This window comes from Oncorhynchus mykiss, chromosome 15, assembly GCF_057628025.1.
Source record: "Oncorhynchus mykiss isolate SJ-2025 chromosome 15, ASM5762802v1, whole genome shotgun sequence".
In the NCBI taxonomy this organism is placed as follows: Eukaryota; Metazoa; Chordata; class Actinopteri; order Salmoniformes; family Salmonidae; genus Oncorhynchus; species Oncorhynchus mykiss.
Window position 1 is genome coordinate 65,335,576 of NC_143036.1, and position 21,836 is coordinate 65,357,411.

The following is a 21,836-nucleotide window of genomic DNA, read 5'->3' on the forward strand; positions in this document are numbered from 1 at the left end:
TTCAACTCTGTGTAAATCAGTCAGTTCTTAACGTAAAGACTTAAAACTCAGGATTCTGTAAAAGCATACCCCAATGAGGATATGTCTTTACTGTTAGCTTCCTGTGCCAACCGGAAGTGCCATAATTGGTGTCACAGGGGCTGTTTCGAAGGGTTAAAAAAGTCAGATCTTTCCAAAACTTCATATGTACAATTAGGCAACCCTCATGAACTGTAAATCAGTCATGTCTCCCATAGAATTTCAAAGAAAAACTAAATCACACACACACACAGCTTGGAAGGAGGGACATATTGGGGTGCGTAGAGACAGACAGTGCCTGCAATAGTTACCTTTGTTCGAGCTAAAAAAGAACCGTCAGACCTAGAGTTCTGAAACTTTAGAAACCTGTTCTAGAGCTCAGGTCGATAGTGTGTGGTGAGTTATGTGGCTCTAGAAGGTTCTCGGACCGAGAAACAGCCTCGTACATTTGCAATAACTTCAATTCCTTTTTGCATCACGAAAATGCCGACATTTAGAAATGTCCCAGAGTCGCAAGACTAGGTGCATTGCAACCACCTCAGACCATATAGATGGACCCCAACGTTTCTGTCCGATAGCTCATTCAAGGACCCCATAGCAAGTCATGGAAAAACATGGATTTTCAGCACCAATTAAGGTCTTCCTCTGGCACCAAATGCCCTATCAAGCCGAAACTTGGGATTCGGGGTCGCCTCAGCTAGGCCTACACATAATGTCAGAACTCGACCTGCAGCTAGAACGTAACTACGTGTTTTACGTTTTTATTATAGTTTGAACAGAAGGCGTTGTGAATTTTCGGCCAGCTCTGAAGTATGTGATAGTTGGCTTCTAAACGAGTTGGAAAAAGTGGTTTTGGTGTCAGAAGGATATCTAATTGACTGATGGACGGTGACTTGCTGGTGACTTTGGTCCATTTGCAATATGTTTAAACAGTGAGGTACCATCACCAAAGTGACATTCTGAAATCAACCCCAACGAGCGATGGAGAGGAACCAGAATCACTGCCCAGCCATCCCGAGTTCATCGGGCCAGTCAATTTCGCATTTCTGCAGGATTTTTGAGCATGACATATTCATGATGGTAAATGCCCATTGAACCATATTGCAAATGCACAGTGAATTTGCAATATGATTCAACAGTGAAAAAACCCACCATATGGACATGATGAAATCAACACAACGAGTGATGGAGAGGAACCACCATCACTGCCTGGCCATCCCGAGTTCATCAGGCCAGTCAATTTTGCATTTCTGCAGTATTTTTGAGCATGTCAAATTTGTGATGGTACATGGCAAATGGACATAACATCCTGACTTGGCATTTTCAAATCTTTCATATTGCATTTGGACATTTCTTATGGCAATTTGCCCAAAAAAAGTGACTTTTGACTTTGACTTTTGACTTCCTATGCAATCATATTGCAAATGGACAAAACATATGCCTTATGCACAAGTAAAAACATTTTTTTATGATAATAACATTTGACAAAAGTATATTCATACAGTTCTTACACATGATTAATTGGAAAAAAATCGAAAGAATTTCGAAAAACGGTCCAGAAAGCACTAAGGGGGTGCTAAGTTTTTGAAAAAATGTTCAGTTTTTCAAAATGTTACTTTTTGATGTTGACTTGTGTTACATTTGCAATATGAAAAACCACGGTGGAGCGCACTCGCCACCTGTTGGATTTTTAAAGTGTTACACCTGGCATTTGCCATTTGGCATGAGTGGTATTGGACACCGTGTATATGGTTTGTCCAGTGCTAATGACTTCCCATTAATTTTTGTACATTTCAGGAGGGTGTTCCCTAACTAGCATACTACTCGCCAATGTCCAGTCTCTTGACAACAAGGTTGATGAAATCCGAGCAAGGGTAGCATTCCAGAGGGACATCAGAGACTGTAACGTTCTTTGCTTCACGGAAACATGGCTCACTCGAGAGGCGCTAACGGAATCGGTGCAGCCAGCTGGTTTCTTCACGCATCGCACCGACAGAAACTAACATAATTCCGGTAAGAAGAGGGGCGGGGGCGTATGCCTTATGATTAACGGAACGTGGTGTGACCACAACAACATACAGGAACTCAAGTCCTTCTGTTCACCTGACTTAGAATTCCTCACAATCAAATGTCATCCACAATATCTACCAAGAGAATTCTCTTCGACAGCCGTATATATTCCCCCCCCAAGCAGACACATCGATGGCCCTGAACGAACTTTATTTGACTCTTTGCAAACTGGAAACCACATATTCTGAGGCTGCATTCATTGTAGCTGGGGATTTTAACAAGGATAATCTGAAAACAAGACTCCCTAAATTGTATCAGCATATCGATTGCACAACCAGGGCTGGTAAAACCTTGGATCATTGCTATTCTAACTTCCGCGACGCATATAAGGCCCTCCTTTCGGAAAAGCTGACCACGACTCCATTTTGTTGCTTCCTGCCTACAGACAAAAACTAAAACAAGAAGCTCCCGGACACAGGTCTGTTCAACGCTGGTCCGACCAATCTGATTCCACGCTTCAAGACTGCTTCGATCACGCGGACTGGGATATGTTCCGCATTGCGTCCAACAACAACATTGACAAATATGCTGATTCGGTGAGCGAGTTCATTAGAAAGTGCATTGATGATGTCGTTCCCATAGCAATGATTAAAACATTCCTAAACTAGAAACCGTGGATTGATGGCAGCATTTGCGTGAAACTGAAAGCGCGAACCGCTGCTTTTAACCAGGGAAAGGTGACCGGAAACATGACCGAATACAAACAGTGTAGCTATTCCTTCTGCAAGGCAATCAAACAAGCTAATCGTCAGTATAGAGACAAAGTAGAGTCACAATTCAACGGCTCAGACACAAGAGGTATGTGGCAGGGTCTACAGTCAATCATGGATTACAAAAAGAAAACCAGCCCCGTCACGGACCAGGATGTCTTGCTCCCAGGCAGACTAAATAACTTTTTTTCCCGCTTTGAGGACAATACAGTGCCACTGACACGGCCTGTAACCAAAACCTGCGGACTCTCCTTCACTGCAGCCAACGTGAGTAAAACATTTAAACGTGTTAACCCTCGCAAGGCTGCAGGCCCAGATGGCATCCCCAAGCCGCGCCCTCAGAGCATGCGCAGACCAGCTGGCTGGTGTGTTTACGGACATATTCAATAAATACTTATCCCAGTCTGATGTTCCCACATGCTTCAAGAGGGCCACCATTGTCCCTGTTCCCAAGAAAGCTAAGGTAACTGAGCTAAACGACTACCGCCCTGTAGCACTCACTTCCGTCATCATGAAGTGCTTTGAGAGACTAGTCAAGGACCATATCACCTCCACCCTACCTGACACCCTAGACCCACTCCAACTTGCTTACCGCCCAAATAGGTCCAAGACGATGCATATTCAACCACACTGCACACTGTCCTAACCCATCTGGACAAGAGGAATACCTATGTGATAATGCTGTTCATCGACTACAGCTCAGCATTTAACACCATAGTACAATCCAAACTCGTCATCAAGCTCGAGACCCTGGGTCTCGACCCCGCCCTGTGCAACTGGGTACTGGACGTCCTGACGGGCCGCCCCCAGGTGGTAAGGGTAGGTAACAACATTTCCACCCCGCTGATCCTCAACACTGGGGCCCCACAAGGGTGCGTTCTGAGCCCTCTCCTGTACTCCCTGTTCACCCACGACTGCGTGGCCATGCACGCCTCCAACTCAATCATCAAGTTTGCCGACGACACTACAGTGGTAGGCTTGATTACCAACAACGACGATACGGCCTACAGGGAGGAGGCGAGGGCCCTCAGAGTGTGGTGTCAGGAAAATAACCTCACACTCAACGTCAACAAAACAAAGGAGATGATTGTGGACTTCAGGAAACAGCAGAGGGAGCACCCCCCTATCCACATCGATGGGACAGTAGTGGAGAGGGTAGTAAGTTTTAAGTTCCTCGGCGTCCACATCATGGACAAACTGAATTGGTCCACCCACACAGACAGCGTCGTGAAGAAGGCGCAGCAGCGCCTCTTCAATCTCAGGAGGATGAAGAAATTCGGCTTGTCACCAAAAGCACTCACAAACTTCTACAGATGCACAATTGAGAGCATTCTGTCGGGCTGTACGGCAACTGCTCCGCCCACAAACGTAAAGCTCTCCAGAGGGTAGTGAGTTCCGCACAACGCATCACCGGGGGCAAACTACCTGTCCTCCAGGACACCTACACCACCCGATGTCACAGGAAGGCCATAAAGATCATCAAGGACAACAACCACCCGAGCCACTGCCTGTTCACCCCGCTATCATCCAGAAGGCGAGGTCAGTATAGGTGCATCAAAGCAGGGACCGAGAGACTGAAAAACAGCTTCTATCTCAAGGCCATCAGACTGTTAAACAGCCACCACTAACATTGAGTGGCTGCTGCCAACACACTGACTCAACTCCAGCCACTTTAATAAAAGGAATTGATGGAAATTGATGTAAAATATATCACTAGCCACTTTAAACAATGCTTCTTAACATAATGTTTACATACCCTACATTACTCATCTCATATGTAAATGTATATACTGTACCCTATATCATCTACTGCATCTTTATGTAATACATGTATCACTAGCCACTTTAAACTATGCCACTTTGTTTACATACCCTACATTACTCATCTCATATGTATATACTGTACTCGATACCATCTACTGCATCTTGCCTATGCCGTTCTGTACCATCACTCATTCATTTATATACATTATCTTTATCCTTTTACACTTGTGTGTATAAGGTAGTAGTTTTGGAATTGTTAGAGTATTGGTTAATACTGCATTGTCGGAACTAGAAGCACAAGCATTTCGCTACACTCGCATTATCCTCTTGAAGCTAGGGGGCACTATTTTTATGTTTGGAAAAGTAACGTTCCCAAAGTAAACGGCCTATTTCTCAGGATCAGATGCTAGAATATGCATATAATTGACATATTAGGATATAAAACATTCTAAAGTTTCCAAAACTGTAAACATATTGTCTGTGAGTATAACAGAACTTATATAGCAGGCGAAAGCCTGAGGAAAATCCAATCAGGAAGTGCCTCTTATTTTGAAACATCTGTGTTCCTATGCATGCCTATCCTCCATTTAAAGAGATATCAACCAGATTCCTTTTCTGTGGCTTCCCTAAGGTGTCAATAGTCTTTAGACATAGTTTCAGGCTTTTACTTTGAAGAATGAGCGTGAAGGATCACATTGCGTAAGTGGAGAGGTGGGGGCTCTCAGAGTGAGTTTGTGCGCAATTGAGTAAAGCCGCCATTGTTCCTCCCGCTGTTATGGAAAAAGCTGCACACTCGGTTGATATATTATCGAATATATATTTTAAAAACTACCTGAGGAATGATTATAATTTTTTTTTGACATGTTTCTGTGGACATTATGAAGACTATTTGGAACTTCCGTCTGCGTTGTCGTGACCGCTCTTTCCTGTGGATTTCTGAACATAACGCGACAAACAAACGTCGGTATTTTGGGTATAAAAATAATCTTTATGGAACAAAAGGAACATTTGCTGTGTAACTGGGAGTCTCGTGAGTGAAAACATCTGAAGATCATCAAAGGTAAACGGTTAATTTGATTGCTTTTCTGATTTTTGCGACCAAGCTTCCTGATGCTGATTTTCGTGACCAAGCTTCCTGATGCTAAGTGTACATAATGCTATGCCTGGCTATCGATAAACTTACACAAACACTTGGATTGCTTTTGTTGTAAAGCATCATTTCAAAATCTGAGACGATGATTATGGGTGATGGGTGATTAAAAGCAACCTCCCAGATAGAATTGTAGTTCTTTTAAATGAACAGAAAGTGGCGACATAGGCCCAGGCAGCAGTGTTGGCAGATGAGTACGCTTTGACACACAAGACTGTCTTTGGTGCACCTCGTTTTGAAGGCTGGACGATTACGTCATCAGTTCCTCGTTCAGGTTGCTTTTCCTCTGACAACCCTAAGCCTTTTCATGAAATCCGTGAATGTTTTTACTGTCACCAAAAGGTTCACGTGATTGTGGACTGCCCAATTTTGACTCTTTGTCTCTAGCAAACTCAACAAACGTACGGTGAGAGGGTTTCTTGTGGTTCCTGAAACGCTGTTAAGGGATTTATTTATCAATAATGACTAATTATGTATACATTTCAATCAGGACTGACTAATCAGAATACTATTATGTTACTGTATAGATGTATGAATTTTCTTTTAATCCTGGTACTGAATATAATGTGTGTAAATATAATCAAGAAATGAATGAACTTATCGTCAGACTGGCTAGAATGCAGGCAGACCTTGGCTCGGGTCATAAATTATCTAAATTGGGAGAGACGATGTGGGAAGGCTTGAGAACTATACAGCCATTGTACTGGAGTGGAGATGAGACGGGATAGTACGAAAACTAATGACGCCATTTTCAGTTTATAACCTGTTGTAAAATGTTTCATGTTCAGTACTCTCGAAAATAAACGCTGCTGATTGATTTTGAGACTGGTCTCTGTCCATTTTATGCAAATAAGAGTCTTACAAGTTCTTAGGAGTGGACAGAGTGCTAAATTTAATTGGGTATTAAAACATGTAGGAATTTAATTCCAGTAACAAGCGCTGCCTATAAGCTTCAGGCACCAACTCATAAGCCAGCAACACGGAAGCTTTAACTGTATCATAGTGTAAACTGTCTTCCAGGGAGAGAGCAGCTACTACTTCCTGGGCTTTCCCAGACACTTTACATTGCAACAGGAGCGGCCAAACCTTGAGTGGCCAATGCAGCGCAGCTGCCACACGCTCAAACGCCGAGAAATAGGAATCAACTTCCGACTCTCGAAATGGAGGGACTAAAGCAATATTTCTACTTACATCAAAGTGGACTTGATGATAAGCAGTTTGTGGAGTCGCACTGGAGCCAGCATCTAGCTCTAGTTGTCGGATCCTCACCTCCTTGTCGGCTTCTATTTTCCTCATTTCAAGTTCAAACTGCATCTGTCTCTCTATCTTTTTGCTCCATTTCTAAACGGGCCAGCCTCACCTTCAGCCTAGTGGTCCCGCCTGAACGACCTGAAGCTGAAGATAAAGGGTCAAATCGGGGCAAGGTAAATGGGGTACGAGCAAACCCTTCCTCCGCCCTGTCCTCCGAGTTGGCATCGGATGGTCTACCCGTCTCCTCTCCTTGCAATGAGAGAATTCGTTCTCTCACTAAACCCTCCCTGACGAGCACCAAAAGCTCAGCCTTTAGGGCTTTCTCAGGGATAACGAATCCATAATTGGCAGCTACAGCTAAAAGGTCTACTTTACGAAACCTCACCAAACAATCAATAGAGGGCGCTTCAAAAAACTTGGATATGGCTGAGGCAGCCATCTTGTACACAGCAATCTACTGGACACAAAAACTAAACAAGTCATCCAAACTCACAACCAACCATCACACCTCAATCACTAACCACAGAGAGCTCAGAGCAGCAGGGTCTGGTGGGTTTAATGGAATGATCCCGGGTGAGCCCCCATTATGTTACGCACGCCTCTATGAAGAGGGAACGCAACACTCTGCTATAATTCAACTCTCCATGAAGTGAAAGAGGTCTGGACTGTAGGTGTGAGTAAGGATGACAATAGGCAGAGAATTTACCGTTTACTAGGAATTTATTTATTCACATGGTAATATGGGGAAAAAAGGGGCTGGACGGAACCAATGCAAAGAAAGTAAATGTCAAAGCCCCCCTCTCCTATCTAACCTGCCTACTCACTACCTATCTAACTTAGCACCACCTGGTTCCCTAACCAAAATACAAGGGGGTGGTCCGCCCAGGTCTTACCTAGTGTGCCTAGACAGTGAATATACTACGGGTATATGTATGCCTGTGTATAAACCTTAGAAATAGCAGTGTTGGGCGATATGGAAAGCCATAGTCAGTCAATAAATAGTATAACACTCGTAGGAAAGGTTTTTATCTTTAGCTCACAATCTGTGGATACTTTACGATTAGAAAGGTAAAGAAATTATGTAAAACATCACAGCACAAACAAGGGTGGACTATGGTAATAGGTGGGTAGTGTGGCTGAGGATTGGGAATAAAGACCTTATGTGTAACGGTCGTCGGTGGTGGAAGAAGAGGAGGACCAAGGTGCAGCGTGGTATGTGTCCATATTTATTAATTGAACACGAAAATAACAAAGAGAACGACCGAAAACAGTTCTGGCTGGTGAATATACACAACAGAAAACAATCACAACTCACAACTCAAAGGTGAAACCAGGCTACCTAAGTATGGTTCTCAATCAGAGACAACGATTGACAGCTGCCTCTGATTGAGAACCATACCAGGCCAAACACAGAAATCCCAAATTATAGAAAAAAGAACATAGATTGCCCATTCCAACTCACGCCCTGACCATACTAAAACAAAGACAAAACAAAGGAACTAAGGTCAGAACGTGACATTATGTTTGGTAATGTATTATTGTTATCTGACTGCTTTATATTTAAGTGCCATGTGTGTAAAATGTGCATGCAACATTTGTATGAAAGATGTATGTGTAAAATGTATGTACAGTTGAAGTCGGAAGTTAACAAACACCTTAGCCAATTACATTTGAACTCATTTAAACTCACATTTAATCCTAGTAAAGATTCCCTGGCTTAGGTCAGTTAGGATCATAACTTTAATTTAATAATGTGAAATGTCAGAATAGTAGTAGAAATAATTGTTTATTTCAGCTTTTATTTTGTTCATAACATTCCCAGTGGGTCCGAAGTTTACATACACTTCATTAGCATTTGGTAGCATTGCTTTTAAATTGTTTAACTTGGGTCAAACATTTCGGGGAGCCTTCCACAAGCTTCACCACAATAAGTTGGGTGAATTTTGGCCCATTCTTCCTGACAGAGCTGGTGTAACTGAGTCAGGTTTGTAGGCCTCTTTGCTCACATGCTTTTTTAGTTCTGCCCACAAATGTTCTATAGGTTTGAGGTCAGGGCTTTGGATGGCCACTCCAATACCTTGACTTTGTTGTCCTTAAGCCATTTTGCCACAACTTTGGAAGTATGCTTGGGGTCATTGTCCATTTGGAAGACCCATTTGCGACCAAGCTTTAACTTCCTGGCGGATGTCTTGAGATGCTGCTTCAATATATCCACATAATTTCCCCCCTCATGATGCCATCTATTTTGTGAAGTGCACCAGTCCATCCTGCAGCGAAGCACCCCCACAACATGATACCGCCACCCCCATGCTTCACGGTTGGGATGGTGTTCTTCAGCTTGCAAGCCTCCCCCTTTTTCCTCCAAACATAATGATGGTCATTATGGCCAAACAGTTCTATTTTTGTGTCATCAGACAAGAGGACATTTCTCCAAAAATTACGACCTTTGTCTGCATGCGCAGTTACAAACCGTTTTGGAGCAGTGGCTTCTTCCTTGCTGAGCGGCCTTTCAGGTTATGTTGGTGTAGGACTCGTTTTACTGTGGATATAGATACTTTTGTACCTGTTTCCTCCAGCATCTTCACAAGGTCCTTTGCTGTTGTTCTGGGATTGATTTACACTTTTCGCACCAAAGTACGTTCATCTCTAGGAGACAAAACGCGTATCCTTCCTGAGCGGTATGACGGCTGCGTGGTCCCATGGTGTTTATATTTGCGTACTCTTGTTTGCACAGATGAACGTGGTACCTTCAGGCTTTTGGAAATTGCTCCCAAGGATGAACCAGTAGGCCTTGAAATACATCTACAGGTACACCTCCAATTGACTCAAATTATATAAATTAGCCTATCAGAAGCTTCTAAAGCCATGACATAATTTTCTGGAATTTTCCAAGTTGTTTAAAGGCACAGTCATCTTAGTGTATGTAAACTTATTACCCACTGGAATTGTGATACAGTGAATTATAAGTGAAATAATCTGTCTGTAAACAATTGTTGGAAAAATTACTTGTGTCATGTACAAAGTAGATGTCCTAACCAACTTGCCAAAACTATAGTTTGTTAAACAAGAAATTTGTGGAGTGGTTGAAAAATGAGTTTTAATGACTCCAACCCAAGTGTATGTAAAATTCCGACTTCCACTGTATGTTCTCCCCCACCTTCTTCCCATCTCGTGTTATCTGGAGGCGCTTTGCTATGTTAACAATTTCTGGAACTCATGTAATAACTCCCTTCACCCACTTCCGCCCAGTTTGATCCGGCATGCTACTATCAACCAAACGTTTACATACCTGCTTGAGTTTGAGCTCCTTCTCATCCTATTTAACATTGAAACACACCACCACCAAACTTCCATCACAAAGAACTTTTGCAGAGTTAACCTCTCCTACTTTACTCTCCAAATCCCTAGTCAACACGATCAGACTCACCGCCGTGACTCCACCTTGATCCTTAAATTTCACCAACACCTTGAACTCCACTTCTCTCAGTACAAAACTGAAAACCGAACCTCCCCCATCCCTATTGTTGTGGAAATTCTTACACAGGGACACTCAAAGTCAATCTTAAATGAATCATTGTTTATTGTCAGCGTGCTGGAGCGATTCCAACCAACTCAATACACCGTAGTACTCATGTCAATCAGGAGCTCTCCCTGGGCAATCCCAGCATCTGTCTTATATACGGCTATACACAGACAAGTTACATTTGCATGATTTAACATAATTAATTAATCATTACTGTTTTGTTTCATTCATGTGACCGACCAATACTGGTTCATAACATGTGACAGACAAATACCTCACAAGACTTCTTCTCTCTAAGCTGAGACTTTGAAACTGAGATATCTTTCATTCTCGTTTTCAAAACAAGGTCTGGGCATACTGCCAAATTGCAGCTACTGATAGTGAGGATTCGTTCAGTCAGCCACTTGCATGAACACAGAAATTGGTTTATAGAACAGCACATAAATAGAACACAGAAATTAGTTAGAAGAAAATGACAAATATTACAATTCCATTACACTACTCTACTCTACTCTACTCAGGCTTCCTCATCTTCTTAACCTTTACTCTTACTATACCTCCACCTTTTTCCACTCCGCCACTACACTCCATTCCGTCCACCTCAACTCCTAACCCCACTACCTGTCACAACTGCTCCCGCTCTTCCCTTCCCCTGGCGCTTGAGGGCGCCAGATTACCCTGCACCACACGCTCCTGCCATCATCACTCACACCTGCCCTCCCTCGTCACTCGCTTCAGCGTTATTGGACACACCTGGACTCACTTATCACCTGTGATTTCCTCCCCTATATTTGTCAGTTCCCAAGCTTTGTTCCCGCTGCTGCATTGTATTGTTTTTGTCTTTTGAATTTGTTTCTGACGCTGTTCCTGTCTCGTCTCTGTCCGTTATAATTACATGTTTTACTCCCCATACCTGCTTCGTCTCAAAAGCGTCATTCCGTGTGACACTACCTTTCTATCCATCTCTGCTCCAGTCACAGCCCAGTGTTACTCAACCACCTCCACCCAAACCTTGAAGCCAGCCTGAAATATGCAATTTCATATAATCGTGTATGGAATTGAGCGTGTTTGCTCATGAGGTAGCTTGTTGCTTTGTGCCCACGTTTCGGACCGATAGCGTCCAACGAAAAATCTTCCTGGTTCAAATTCATGCAGTCTTTCCATTGGAGAGATCTGTGTGAACAGCAATTTTTTAAAGGTTGAGGCTGATTGTCTAGCAGCGTTGCAGTTCTTGACACAAAATCCACGTCTCAATTGTCTCATGGCTTGAAAATCCATCTTTAACCTGTGTCCTCCCCTTTAATCTTTAATTGAAGTGGATTTAACAAGCGACATCAATAAGGGATCATATCTTTCACCTGTATTCACCTGTTCAGTTCTATGTCATGGAAAGGACTAACACTGTGGGAAGAGGGGATCCAATGTGCAGGACTGCTACTCTGTTCCTGACTCTGTTCCTGAGTTCAGCTCCCTCCCTCCTCTCCTGTGTCTCTGATCAGACACACTGGGACTTTGTAGACCATAATTACAGTACATGAAACTCAGCACCTCTTCTACATCTTAAAAATACAATTTCCAAACGGTCTAAAGTAAGGAAGGCTGTTTTGGAAGATGTGAATTTTTTTGTAGAATGATGGGTTCATGGTTCTCCATGAGATACTCAATAATAATGAGTTAAAATGCAGTAAGGAACACATGGGATAGTGACTGAATATGATCAAACAGCTTAGAGTTATCAGACAGATATTGTTGTTCAGCTCTACTACACACTGTGTCATTGTACTGCATCAACTCCTCCCCTTAGCACCTGCAGTAGGTCCCAGCTGTATCAGTACAGTCACTGTGCAGTCTGACTGAGAGGTTTTTGTACGACTCTGTATCACTGTGTGAACCACCGAGTGCTACCTGGATAGTGGAAACTCTGACAGTAGTAATCTCCTGCATCTTCAGCCTGGACTCCACTGATGGTCAGGGTGAAGTCACTCCCAGATCCACTACCACTGAATTTAGATGGAGTCCCAGACTGAAGTGTTGTAGTATAGTAAATAAGGAGTTTAGGAGCTCCTCCAGGTTTCTGTTGGTACCAGGCCATCCTCTGTCCAAAGAAGTCACTGTACACAGCACTGCTGGTCTTACAGCTGAGACTGAGTGAGAGACCCTCTGAAACAGCTTTCACTGCAGGAGTCTGAGTCACAGTGTACTGCCCTCTGGTCTCTGAAACAGAGATGGCATGTATCATTAACATTCCATCTCTCATACATTTCTCCAATGCATAATTTTAACATCAACTGTAAGGAGATTCTATTTATTATTGTTAATAAGGTCCAGGTCATTTTCTGTTAAATATTTTACCTTGGAGACACAGGGCAAATATCCAGATGAAGAAGGTGTTAAAAGTCATGGTTGTTGTGGGTTCTGTTATCATGAAGGACAGTTCTCAGACATGAAATGTAAAACTCACAGGGCTATAAACACTCTTAGAGCGCTGAAGCATGTGCTGTCTATGCAAAGTGTCCTTACTATGCAAATATACTTTTTGATGCCACATGGATACTGTAGTTGAAGGGATCTGTGTGAACAGCAGCATTTTAATGATTGAGGCTCATTGTCCAGCCAGTCATGGCCTTGATTGGTAAACAAGCCTCATCTGGGCTCAATCATAGGCTGGGAAGGTTCTGGAAGGTTCTAGCCGGGTGTGGCATGAGAGAGGTTATAACTTGACAGAACCTTAGATTGTTTAAGTGGGTTATAATCATGTTATGTTATCTCAAATCAAAGTGTCTTATATGTAATTTAAACTGGGGTGTTCGAGCCCTCAGCGATGATTGGCTGGCAGCCGTGGTCTATGAGACCGTATACCATGGGTATGAAAACAACTTTTATTTTTACTGCTCTAATTATTTTGGTAACCATTTTATAACAGAAATAAAGCACCTCAGGGGTTTGTGATATATGGCAAATATGCCAAGCTAAGGTCTGTGTCCAGACACTCTGCGTTGAGTCGTGCTTAAGAACAGCCTTTAACCATGGTACATTGGCCATATACAACACCTCCTCTGGCTTTTTCACTTAAATAGTCTTCCAGATTTTATTAATAAATGTTGTGTGATGTAGAAACATGATAGCTATGTAATCACTGACAGGGTTTCTGATATACAGTACATGCTGAATGGGGACTGATATATTAATTATAGACATCTACAAATGGAGCATATTGTTATTACTGTGTTATTATAACAGATAGTATCTACTCTCATTCTCCCCCGAGTGGTCAGGGTCAGTAACTGGAATGTGTGATGCTGCTGAGTGACTATGATCTAAAGGGGAGATCTCCAGAGCTCTGACATCTCCAGTCTCCTGCTTCACCTGCTGCTCTCTGGAACTACCACAGTGGTGTGAGGGAGGATGTCTGGGTAATGTTTAGGGGCTTTATTGTATGTGTTTGAATCATGTTGCTATTCAAAACACAAGTTATCTTTAGGGGTTTTGATCATTGCACAATATCTCTATTCAGATTGGTTGATGGTTTTCCTTGAGTTACTCAACAGAGTCAACATGTAGTTAATGGTGAGGAGAAACATTTAGTGATCAGTAATGGTCTTCTAGACATAGCTCTAGTTTGACTCTCATGTTGTTCAGCTCTACTACACACTGTGTCATTGTACTGGATCATCACCTCCCCTCAGCACCTGCTGTAGGTCCCAGCTGTAGCAGTACAGTCACTGTGCAGTCTGACTGAGGGAGGTTTATGTACGGCCTCTCCCATTAAACATTATTAGTAGTAGCTGAACCTCCTCTCTCCTCTCCTCCAGCTGGTTCTTCTGTCAGGCCGACAGTGTCTCTGTTCCCCCTGTCCTCTGAGCTGCTATCTGGGGTCTCGGCCACACTGGCCTGCCTGCTGAGCAGCTACTCCCCCGAGGGGGTGTTGGTGATCTGGGAGGTGGTCAGGACAGAGGTGATGGAGGGGGTCCTGACCACCACAGAGGAAAATAATGGTGTCTTTCACAGCCGCAGCAACCTGACCCTGAGCAAGGCACGCTGGGAAGAGGGAGAGGTGTACACCTGCAGGGTCACCCACGACAAGACAGGTGATTCGGCCACCTTCCGGAAAAGTCAGTGTAGCATCTAGAGACAGGAGAAGCCATTGTAAAGGTCTTGAGAGTCTCTACATGGTGCTAGTTCTGGAAACATTAGTATTTTAGAGCTGAATGTTACAGTATTATAGCGAATAATATCAGTAGTGCTGTGTGTTAAATGAACTATTTTGAGAGTAAGTTGTACATGTTTTCTTGCCTGAGTTGAAATACGTCTTGTTTTGATTAGGAAAGTAACCAGAATAGTTCATTTAATAATGATTCCAGTGATCACCATCTCATGAATAGGCAGCACATTTCATACTAATTCATATCAATCAGCTTCTTTCATAATTTAGCATTGTAACATATAGCTACTCTCATGTTTTCAAACAGAATTAAAAGGGCATCTGATCCAACTCGACAATAATTTCTACAACTGAATGATCCTGTTATACTGTAGCATCATTACCAGTGATGATAATTAGTGGTATTTGATAATAAACCTCTAAGATCTGCTCTCAGAACTCACATTGCTCAATTGTTACTTTCCATAACATATATTTATATATATAATTTTTCATTCCGAATATGATTTTATTAAATTAGATGTTTTAGTAATGGTTTTCAACTATGTGTACTCTACACTTCTCCATTATATTTACCCTGGTCTTCTCTACCTCCAACCTCCTGGGAACAGAGTGAACATCTGGTGACAGTGCTGCTCTATTCTGGGACAAGCAGAACCACCCAGCCCTGTCTATGTAAATCTCAGTTTCACTCCCACAGCTACCAGTCTAGCAGTTGACCACTATCTGAAATACCCTTGACTGGGACAGATGAGGGAGTGGACTGGTTTTAACCTTTATGGTGGACTCAGGGAGGAAGACATAACAGATATGCCATCATGCAATTAATGACAGATAAAATGGGTATTATACTTGATGTAATAACACATTTTTAACAACCTTTTAGTTCACTCAAATGGATTACGTTTCATTAAACAAACATGGAATTTTCTTTACCCTTGAAGCAGAGAGCAAGTATCCAGATGAAGATGATGATAAAAGTCATGGTAGTTGTGGGTTCTGTTGTCATGAAGGACAACTCTCAGTCATGAAGTGTTCAACTCACAGGGATATAAACACTCCCAGACCACTGAAGCATGTGCTGTCGATGCAGAGCATCATCACAATGCAAATCATCTTCTGGCCTTCTCCACATCACCATTAGTCAGTAAACTTATACCACTAAGGATCCATCAGATTACAACTGAGAGTCCATTACAATCGGATGATCTTGCTCCTACAGTCGTCACCAAATAGTCATAGAAGTCCTATTAATATGTAAAGAAATGAAGCGAATACAAATGTATTAAATACAATACTATTATTGGTTTAAGTACCATAACATATGATCACTATCAATGTTGTTTAGCAAGACAAAACCATAATTAATAGTGAAGAAAATATGAAGAAAAAAATCATATTAATGTATCTAAAGATATATATACATATATACATATACGACTTTGTCTGTTGATTAGTGTTATAGTGTTATGGTAATATGGTATGGTAACATTGATATTTATGGAAAAGAGGAATACTAATTTGTCCTGTTTTGTCCCCTGCAGGCAAAGTAGTGTTAGTGCAGTGAACTGTGTGGACTGAATGCGGACTATTGTACTATTGGACTGCCATTGAGAGAAGAGGGGCTCCACTGTGCAGGACTGCTACTCTGTTCCTGACTGAGTTCAGCTCCCTGCCTCCTCTCCTCTGTCTCTGACCAGACACATTGATACTCTGTACACCATCATTACAAAAGATGAAACCCAGTATGTTCTCTTTATATTAAGATTTAATTGTATTTATTTATCCTTTATTTAACATGAAAATTCCCATTGAGATTGACATATTGTTCAAGTGAGCCCTGGTCAAGGCAGCAGCATCCATACAGTATACACATGAGACACAACACCACATAAAACATAACAATGAATGGAAGTTAAAACACTAAAAGAGCAGGTTTAAAAACATGCTGTCTGTGGTCAGCAGTCCTCCAATCTGGGATTTTAAATCATCAATCAGAATAAGATGATGTAATTTCAAGTCCTTTTGCAAGGTGTTCCAATATAATGGGGCAGCAAGGCTAAAAGCCCTCTTACCAAACTCAGTTTTTGTGTTGAGAACATTACATGAAATACAGTTCTGTGATCTCAGACAGTAATGTCCATGACTCTGTAGGGTGAGTAAAGTTCTTACATATATTGGCAGCTGCCCTATGATGTTCTCATAGACAAACATGTATCAGTGAATATGTGACCTCAAATTAAATCAAATCAAATTGTATTTGTCACATACACATGGTTAGCAGATGTTAATGCGAGTGTAGCGAAATGCTTGTGCTTCTAGTTCCGACAATGCAGTAATAACCAACAAGTAATCTAGCTAACAATTCCAAAACTACTACCTTATAGACACAAGTGTAAGGGGATAAAGAATATGTACATAAAGATATATGAATGAGTGATGGTACAGACCGGCATAGGCAAGATACAGTAGATGGTATTGAGTGGAGTATATACATATGAGATGAGTATGTAAACAAAGTGGCATAGTTAAAGTGGCATGTATTACATAAAGATGCAGTAGATGATATAGAGTACAGTATATTCATATACATATGAGATGAATTATGTAGGGTATGTAAACATTATATTAGGTAGCATTGTTTAAAGTGGCTAGTGATATATTTTACATAATTTCCCATCAATTCCCATTATTAAAGTGGCTGGAGTTGAGTCAGTGTGTTGGCAGCAGCCACTCAATGTTAGTGGTGGCTGTTTAACAGTCTGATGGCCTTGAGATAGAAGCTGTTTTTCAGTCTCTCGGTCCCAGCTTTGATGCACCTGTACTGACCTCGCCTTCTGGATGATAGCGGGGTGAACAGGCAGTGGCTCAGGTGGTTGTTGTCCTTGATGATCTTTATGGCCTTCCTGTGACATCGGGTGGTGTAGGTGTCCTGGAGGGCAGGTAGTTTGCCCCCGGTGATGCGTTGTGCAGACCTCACTACCCTCTGGATAGCCTTACGGTTGTGGGCGGAACAGTTGCCGTACCAGGCGGTGATACAGCCCGACAGGATGCTCTCAATTGTGCATCTGTAGAAGTTTGTGAGTGCTTTTGGTGACAAGCCAAATTTCTTCAGCCTCCTGAGGTTGAAGAGGCGCTGCTGCGCCTTCTTCACGATGCTGTCTGTGTGGGTGGACAAATTCAGTTTGTCTGTGATGTGTACGCAGAGGAACTTAAAACTTACTACCCTCTCCACTACGGTTCCATCGATGTGGATAGTGTGTGTTCCCTCTGCTCACACTATGGTGTTAAATGCCGAGCTGTAGTCGATGAACAGCATTCTCACATAGGTATTCCTCTTGTCCAGATGGGTTAGGGCAGTGTGCAGTGTGGTTGAGATTGCATCGTCTGTGGACCTATTTGGGCGGTAAGCAAATTGGAGTGGGTCTAGGGTGTCAGGAAGGGTGGAGGTGATATGGTCCTTGACTAGTCTCTCAAAGCACTGCATGGTGACGTAAGTGAGTGCTACGGGGCGTTAGTCGTTTAGCTCAGTTACCTTAGCTTTCTTGGGAACAGGAACAATGGTGGCCCTCTTGAAGCATGTGGGAACAACAGACTGGGATAGGGATTGATTGAATATGTCCGTAAACACACCTGCCAGCTGGTCTGCGCATGCTCTGAGGGCGCGGCTGGGGATGCCGTCTGGGCCTGCAGCCCTGCGAGGGTTGACACGTTTAAATGTTTTCCCCACGTCGGCTGCAGTGAAGGAGAGTCCGCATGTTTTAGTTGCGGGCCGTGTCAGTGGCACTGTATTGTCCTCAAAGCGGGCAAAAAAGTTATTTAGTCTACCTGGGAGCAAGACATCCTGGTCCGTGACGGGGCTGGTTTTCTTTTGTAATCCGTGATTGACTGTAGACCCTGCCACATACCTCTTGTGTCTGAGCCGTTGAATTGAGATTCTACTTTGTCTCTATACTGACGCTTAGCTTGTTTGATTGCCTTGCGGAGGAAATAGTTACACTGTTTGTATTCGGTCATGTTTCCGGCAGTGGTTCGGGCTTTCAGTTTCACGCGAATGCTGCCATCAATCCACGGTTTCTGGTTTGGGAATGTTTTAATCGTTGCTATGGGAACGACATCTTCAACGCACGTTCTAATGAACTCGCTCACCGAATCAGCGTATTTGTCAATGTTGTTGTCTGATGCAATACGAAACATATCCCAGTCCACGTGATGGAAGCAGTCTTAGAGTGTGGAATCAGATTGGTCGGACCAGCGTTGAACAGACCTCAGAGCGGGAGCTTCTTGTTTTAGTTTCTATCTGTAGGCAGGGATCAAAAAAATGGAGTCGTGGTCAGCTTTTCCGAAAGGGGGGCGGGGCAGGGCCTTATATGCGTCGCGGAAGTTAGAATAGCAGTGATCCAAGGTTTTTCCAGCCCTGGTTGCGCAATCGATATGCTGATAAAATTTAGGGAGTCTTGTTTTCAGATTAGCCTTGTTAAAATCCCAGCTACAATGAATGCAGCCTCCGGATAAATGGATTCCAGTTTGCAAAGAGTCAAATAAAGTTTGTTCAGAGCCATCTGCTTGGGGGGGAATATACACGGCTGTGATTATAATCGAAGAGAATTCCCTTGGTAGATAATGCGGTCGACATTTGATTGTGAGGAATTCTAAGTCAGGTGAACAGAAGGACTTAAGGATGGCCATCCTGCTAACTGAGACAATATACAGTGATGTGTTAGAGGTATTGTGTTGGTTACTAATCTAACAGCATCATGGTAGAGTGTCTAGTGTGTGCAGGTAAGATGTGTGTGCAGGTAAGCTTTTTAGTGAGCTGTTAAATGTACAAAGTCATTGCTGCTATCCTCTGTTTAAGAAGATACCAGATTTGAACCTTTTTGTAGATAGATGGTTTCATGGTTCTCCATGAGATACTCAATAATAATGAGTAAAAATGCAGTAAGGAACACATGGGATAATGACTGAATATGATCTAACAGCTTAGAGTTATCAGACAGATATTGTTGTTCAGCTCTACTACACACTGTGTCATTGTACTGGATCATCTCCTCCCCTCAGCACCTGCAGTAGGTCCCAGCTGTATGAATACAGTCACTGTACAGTCTGACTGAGGGAGGTTTTTTTACGGCTCTGTAATGACAGATAAATGACAGATAAATGACAGATACAATGGGTATTATACTTTATGTAGAAACTGTATGTAGTGTAAATGTGTCTTATGTTTGAGTCCAGCATCATGTCTCATTAACAGATCTAACAGTCAGTAACCTGCTCATTAAAATAGTTAATATAATGTTAGAAGATCACATCCATTTAAATCAGACATTTGGTTGAGGTCCATATGAGGACTTGTTTTGGGGGGCTGAAGTGATTGTAACTTTGAATTAATGTTGAGGTTATAACATCTTTTGTTTTACTTCTGTAGATCTTGATTTGCATCTGGACAGGTATTGTGTTGCTAAACATCAAATAACTTTTATATACACTTAAAGGCCATGACAAAAACTATAAGTCGTAACTATGATGATGATGATGATGTGGATGGTCATGTGATCTGAATGATTACTTTCTAACCATATTGTCACATGTCCCAGTTGACCTCTTCCAGTGACCATTGTTCCATGTCACTGTCTCTTCCCCCTCAGCACCTGCAGTAGGTCCCAGCTGTATCAGTACAGTCACTGTGCAGTCTGACTGAGGGAGGTTTTTGTACGACTCTGTATCACTGTGTGAACACATCACCACTGTGGTAACTCTGACAGTAGTAATCTCCTGCATCTTCAGCCTGGACTCCACTGATGGTCAGAGTGAAGTCACTATGAGATCCACTACCACTGAATCTAGATGGAGTCCCAGACTGAAGTGTTTTAGCATGGTAAATAAGGAGTTTAGGAGCTCCTCCAGGTTTCTGTTGATACCAGGCTAGACGGTCATTTCTATACACATTACTGCTGGTTTTACAGTTCAGAGAGACTGTCTGTCCTGGGAGAACAGCTTTCACTGCAGGAGTCTGTGTCACAACGTACTGTCCTCTGGATTCTGAAAAATAAAATAAAAACATTTATATGAATGAAATATTACATATAGTAATGAATCGTTCTGAATATAAATATTAACATTGATATGCTGAACATGTATACACTGTAGATTCAATTTATCTTCAACAATATATTATGAAAATTGTAACCTTGAAAGCAGAAAACAAGTGTCCAGATGAAGATGGTGATAAATGTCATGGTTGTTGTGGGTTCTGTTGTCATGAAGGACAGCTCTCAGTCATGAAGTGTTCAACTCACAGGGATATAAACACTCCTAGAGCAGTGGAGCAGATGCATTATGCAAATGAATGTTTCAAATCTATTTCAGTTTCCAAGTAGGCTTCAATGATTAAAGTATCGTATCCTTCATAACATCAAACAGCAACTGTTTACTCAGATCACTAATGTATGGTAACTTTTATGTCACACCACCAATATTTTCATTCTGAGGATGATCAAATCAAATCACATTTTATTCATCACGTACACATGGTTAGCAGATGTTAATGCGAGTGTAGCGAAATGCTTGTGCTTCTAGTTCCGACAGTGCAGAAATATCTAACAAGTAATCTAACAAAATCACAACGACTACCTTATACATACAAATATAAAGGAATGACTAAGAATATGTATGTATAAATATATGGATGAGCGATGGTTGTGCGGCGTAGGCAAGATGCAGTAGATGGTATAGAATACAGTATATACATATGAGATGAGTAATGTAGGACATGTAAACATTATTAAAGTGGCGTTATTTAAAGTGACTAGTGATCCATTTATTATAGTGGCCAGAGATTGAGTCTGTATGTTGGCAGCAGCCTCTCTGTTTGTGATGGCTGTTTAACAGACTGATGGCCTTGAGATAGAAGCTGTTTTTCAGTCTCTCGGTCCCTGCTTTGATGCACCTGTACTGACCTCGCCTTCTGGATGATAGCAGGGTGAACAGGCAGTGGCTCGGGTGGTTGTTGTCCTTGATAATCTTTTTGGCCTTCCTGTGACATCAGGTGGTGTAGGTGTCCTGGAGAGCAGGTAGTTTGCCCATGGTGATGCATTGTGCAGACCGTACTACCCTCTATAGTTGCTGTACCAGGCGGTGATACAGCTCGACAGGATGCTCTTGATTGTGCATCTGTAAATGTTTGTG

At 42.3% G+C, this 21,836-nt stretch overlaps 1 gene segment (V, D, J or C); it reads right to left on the minus strand.

The window, feature by feature from the left end:
* Positions 1–10,525: 10,525 nt before the first annotated feature.
* On the minus strand, positions 10,526–20,912 carry LOC149978151 (Ig kappa chain V region 3547-like). The segment is given in 3 exon segments: positions 10,526–12,624; positions 20,594–20,690; positions 20,839–20,912. Coding segments are annotated over 3 exon segments (429 nt in total).
* Between the last annotated feature and the right edge of the window lie 924 nt (positions 20,913–21,836).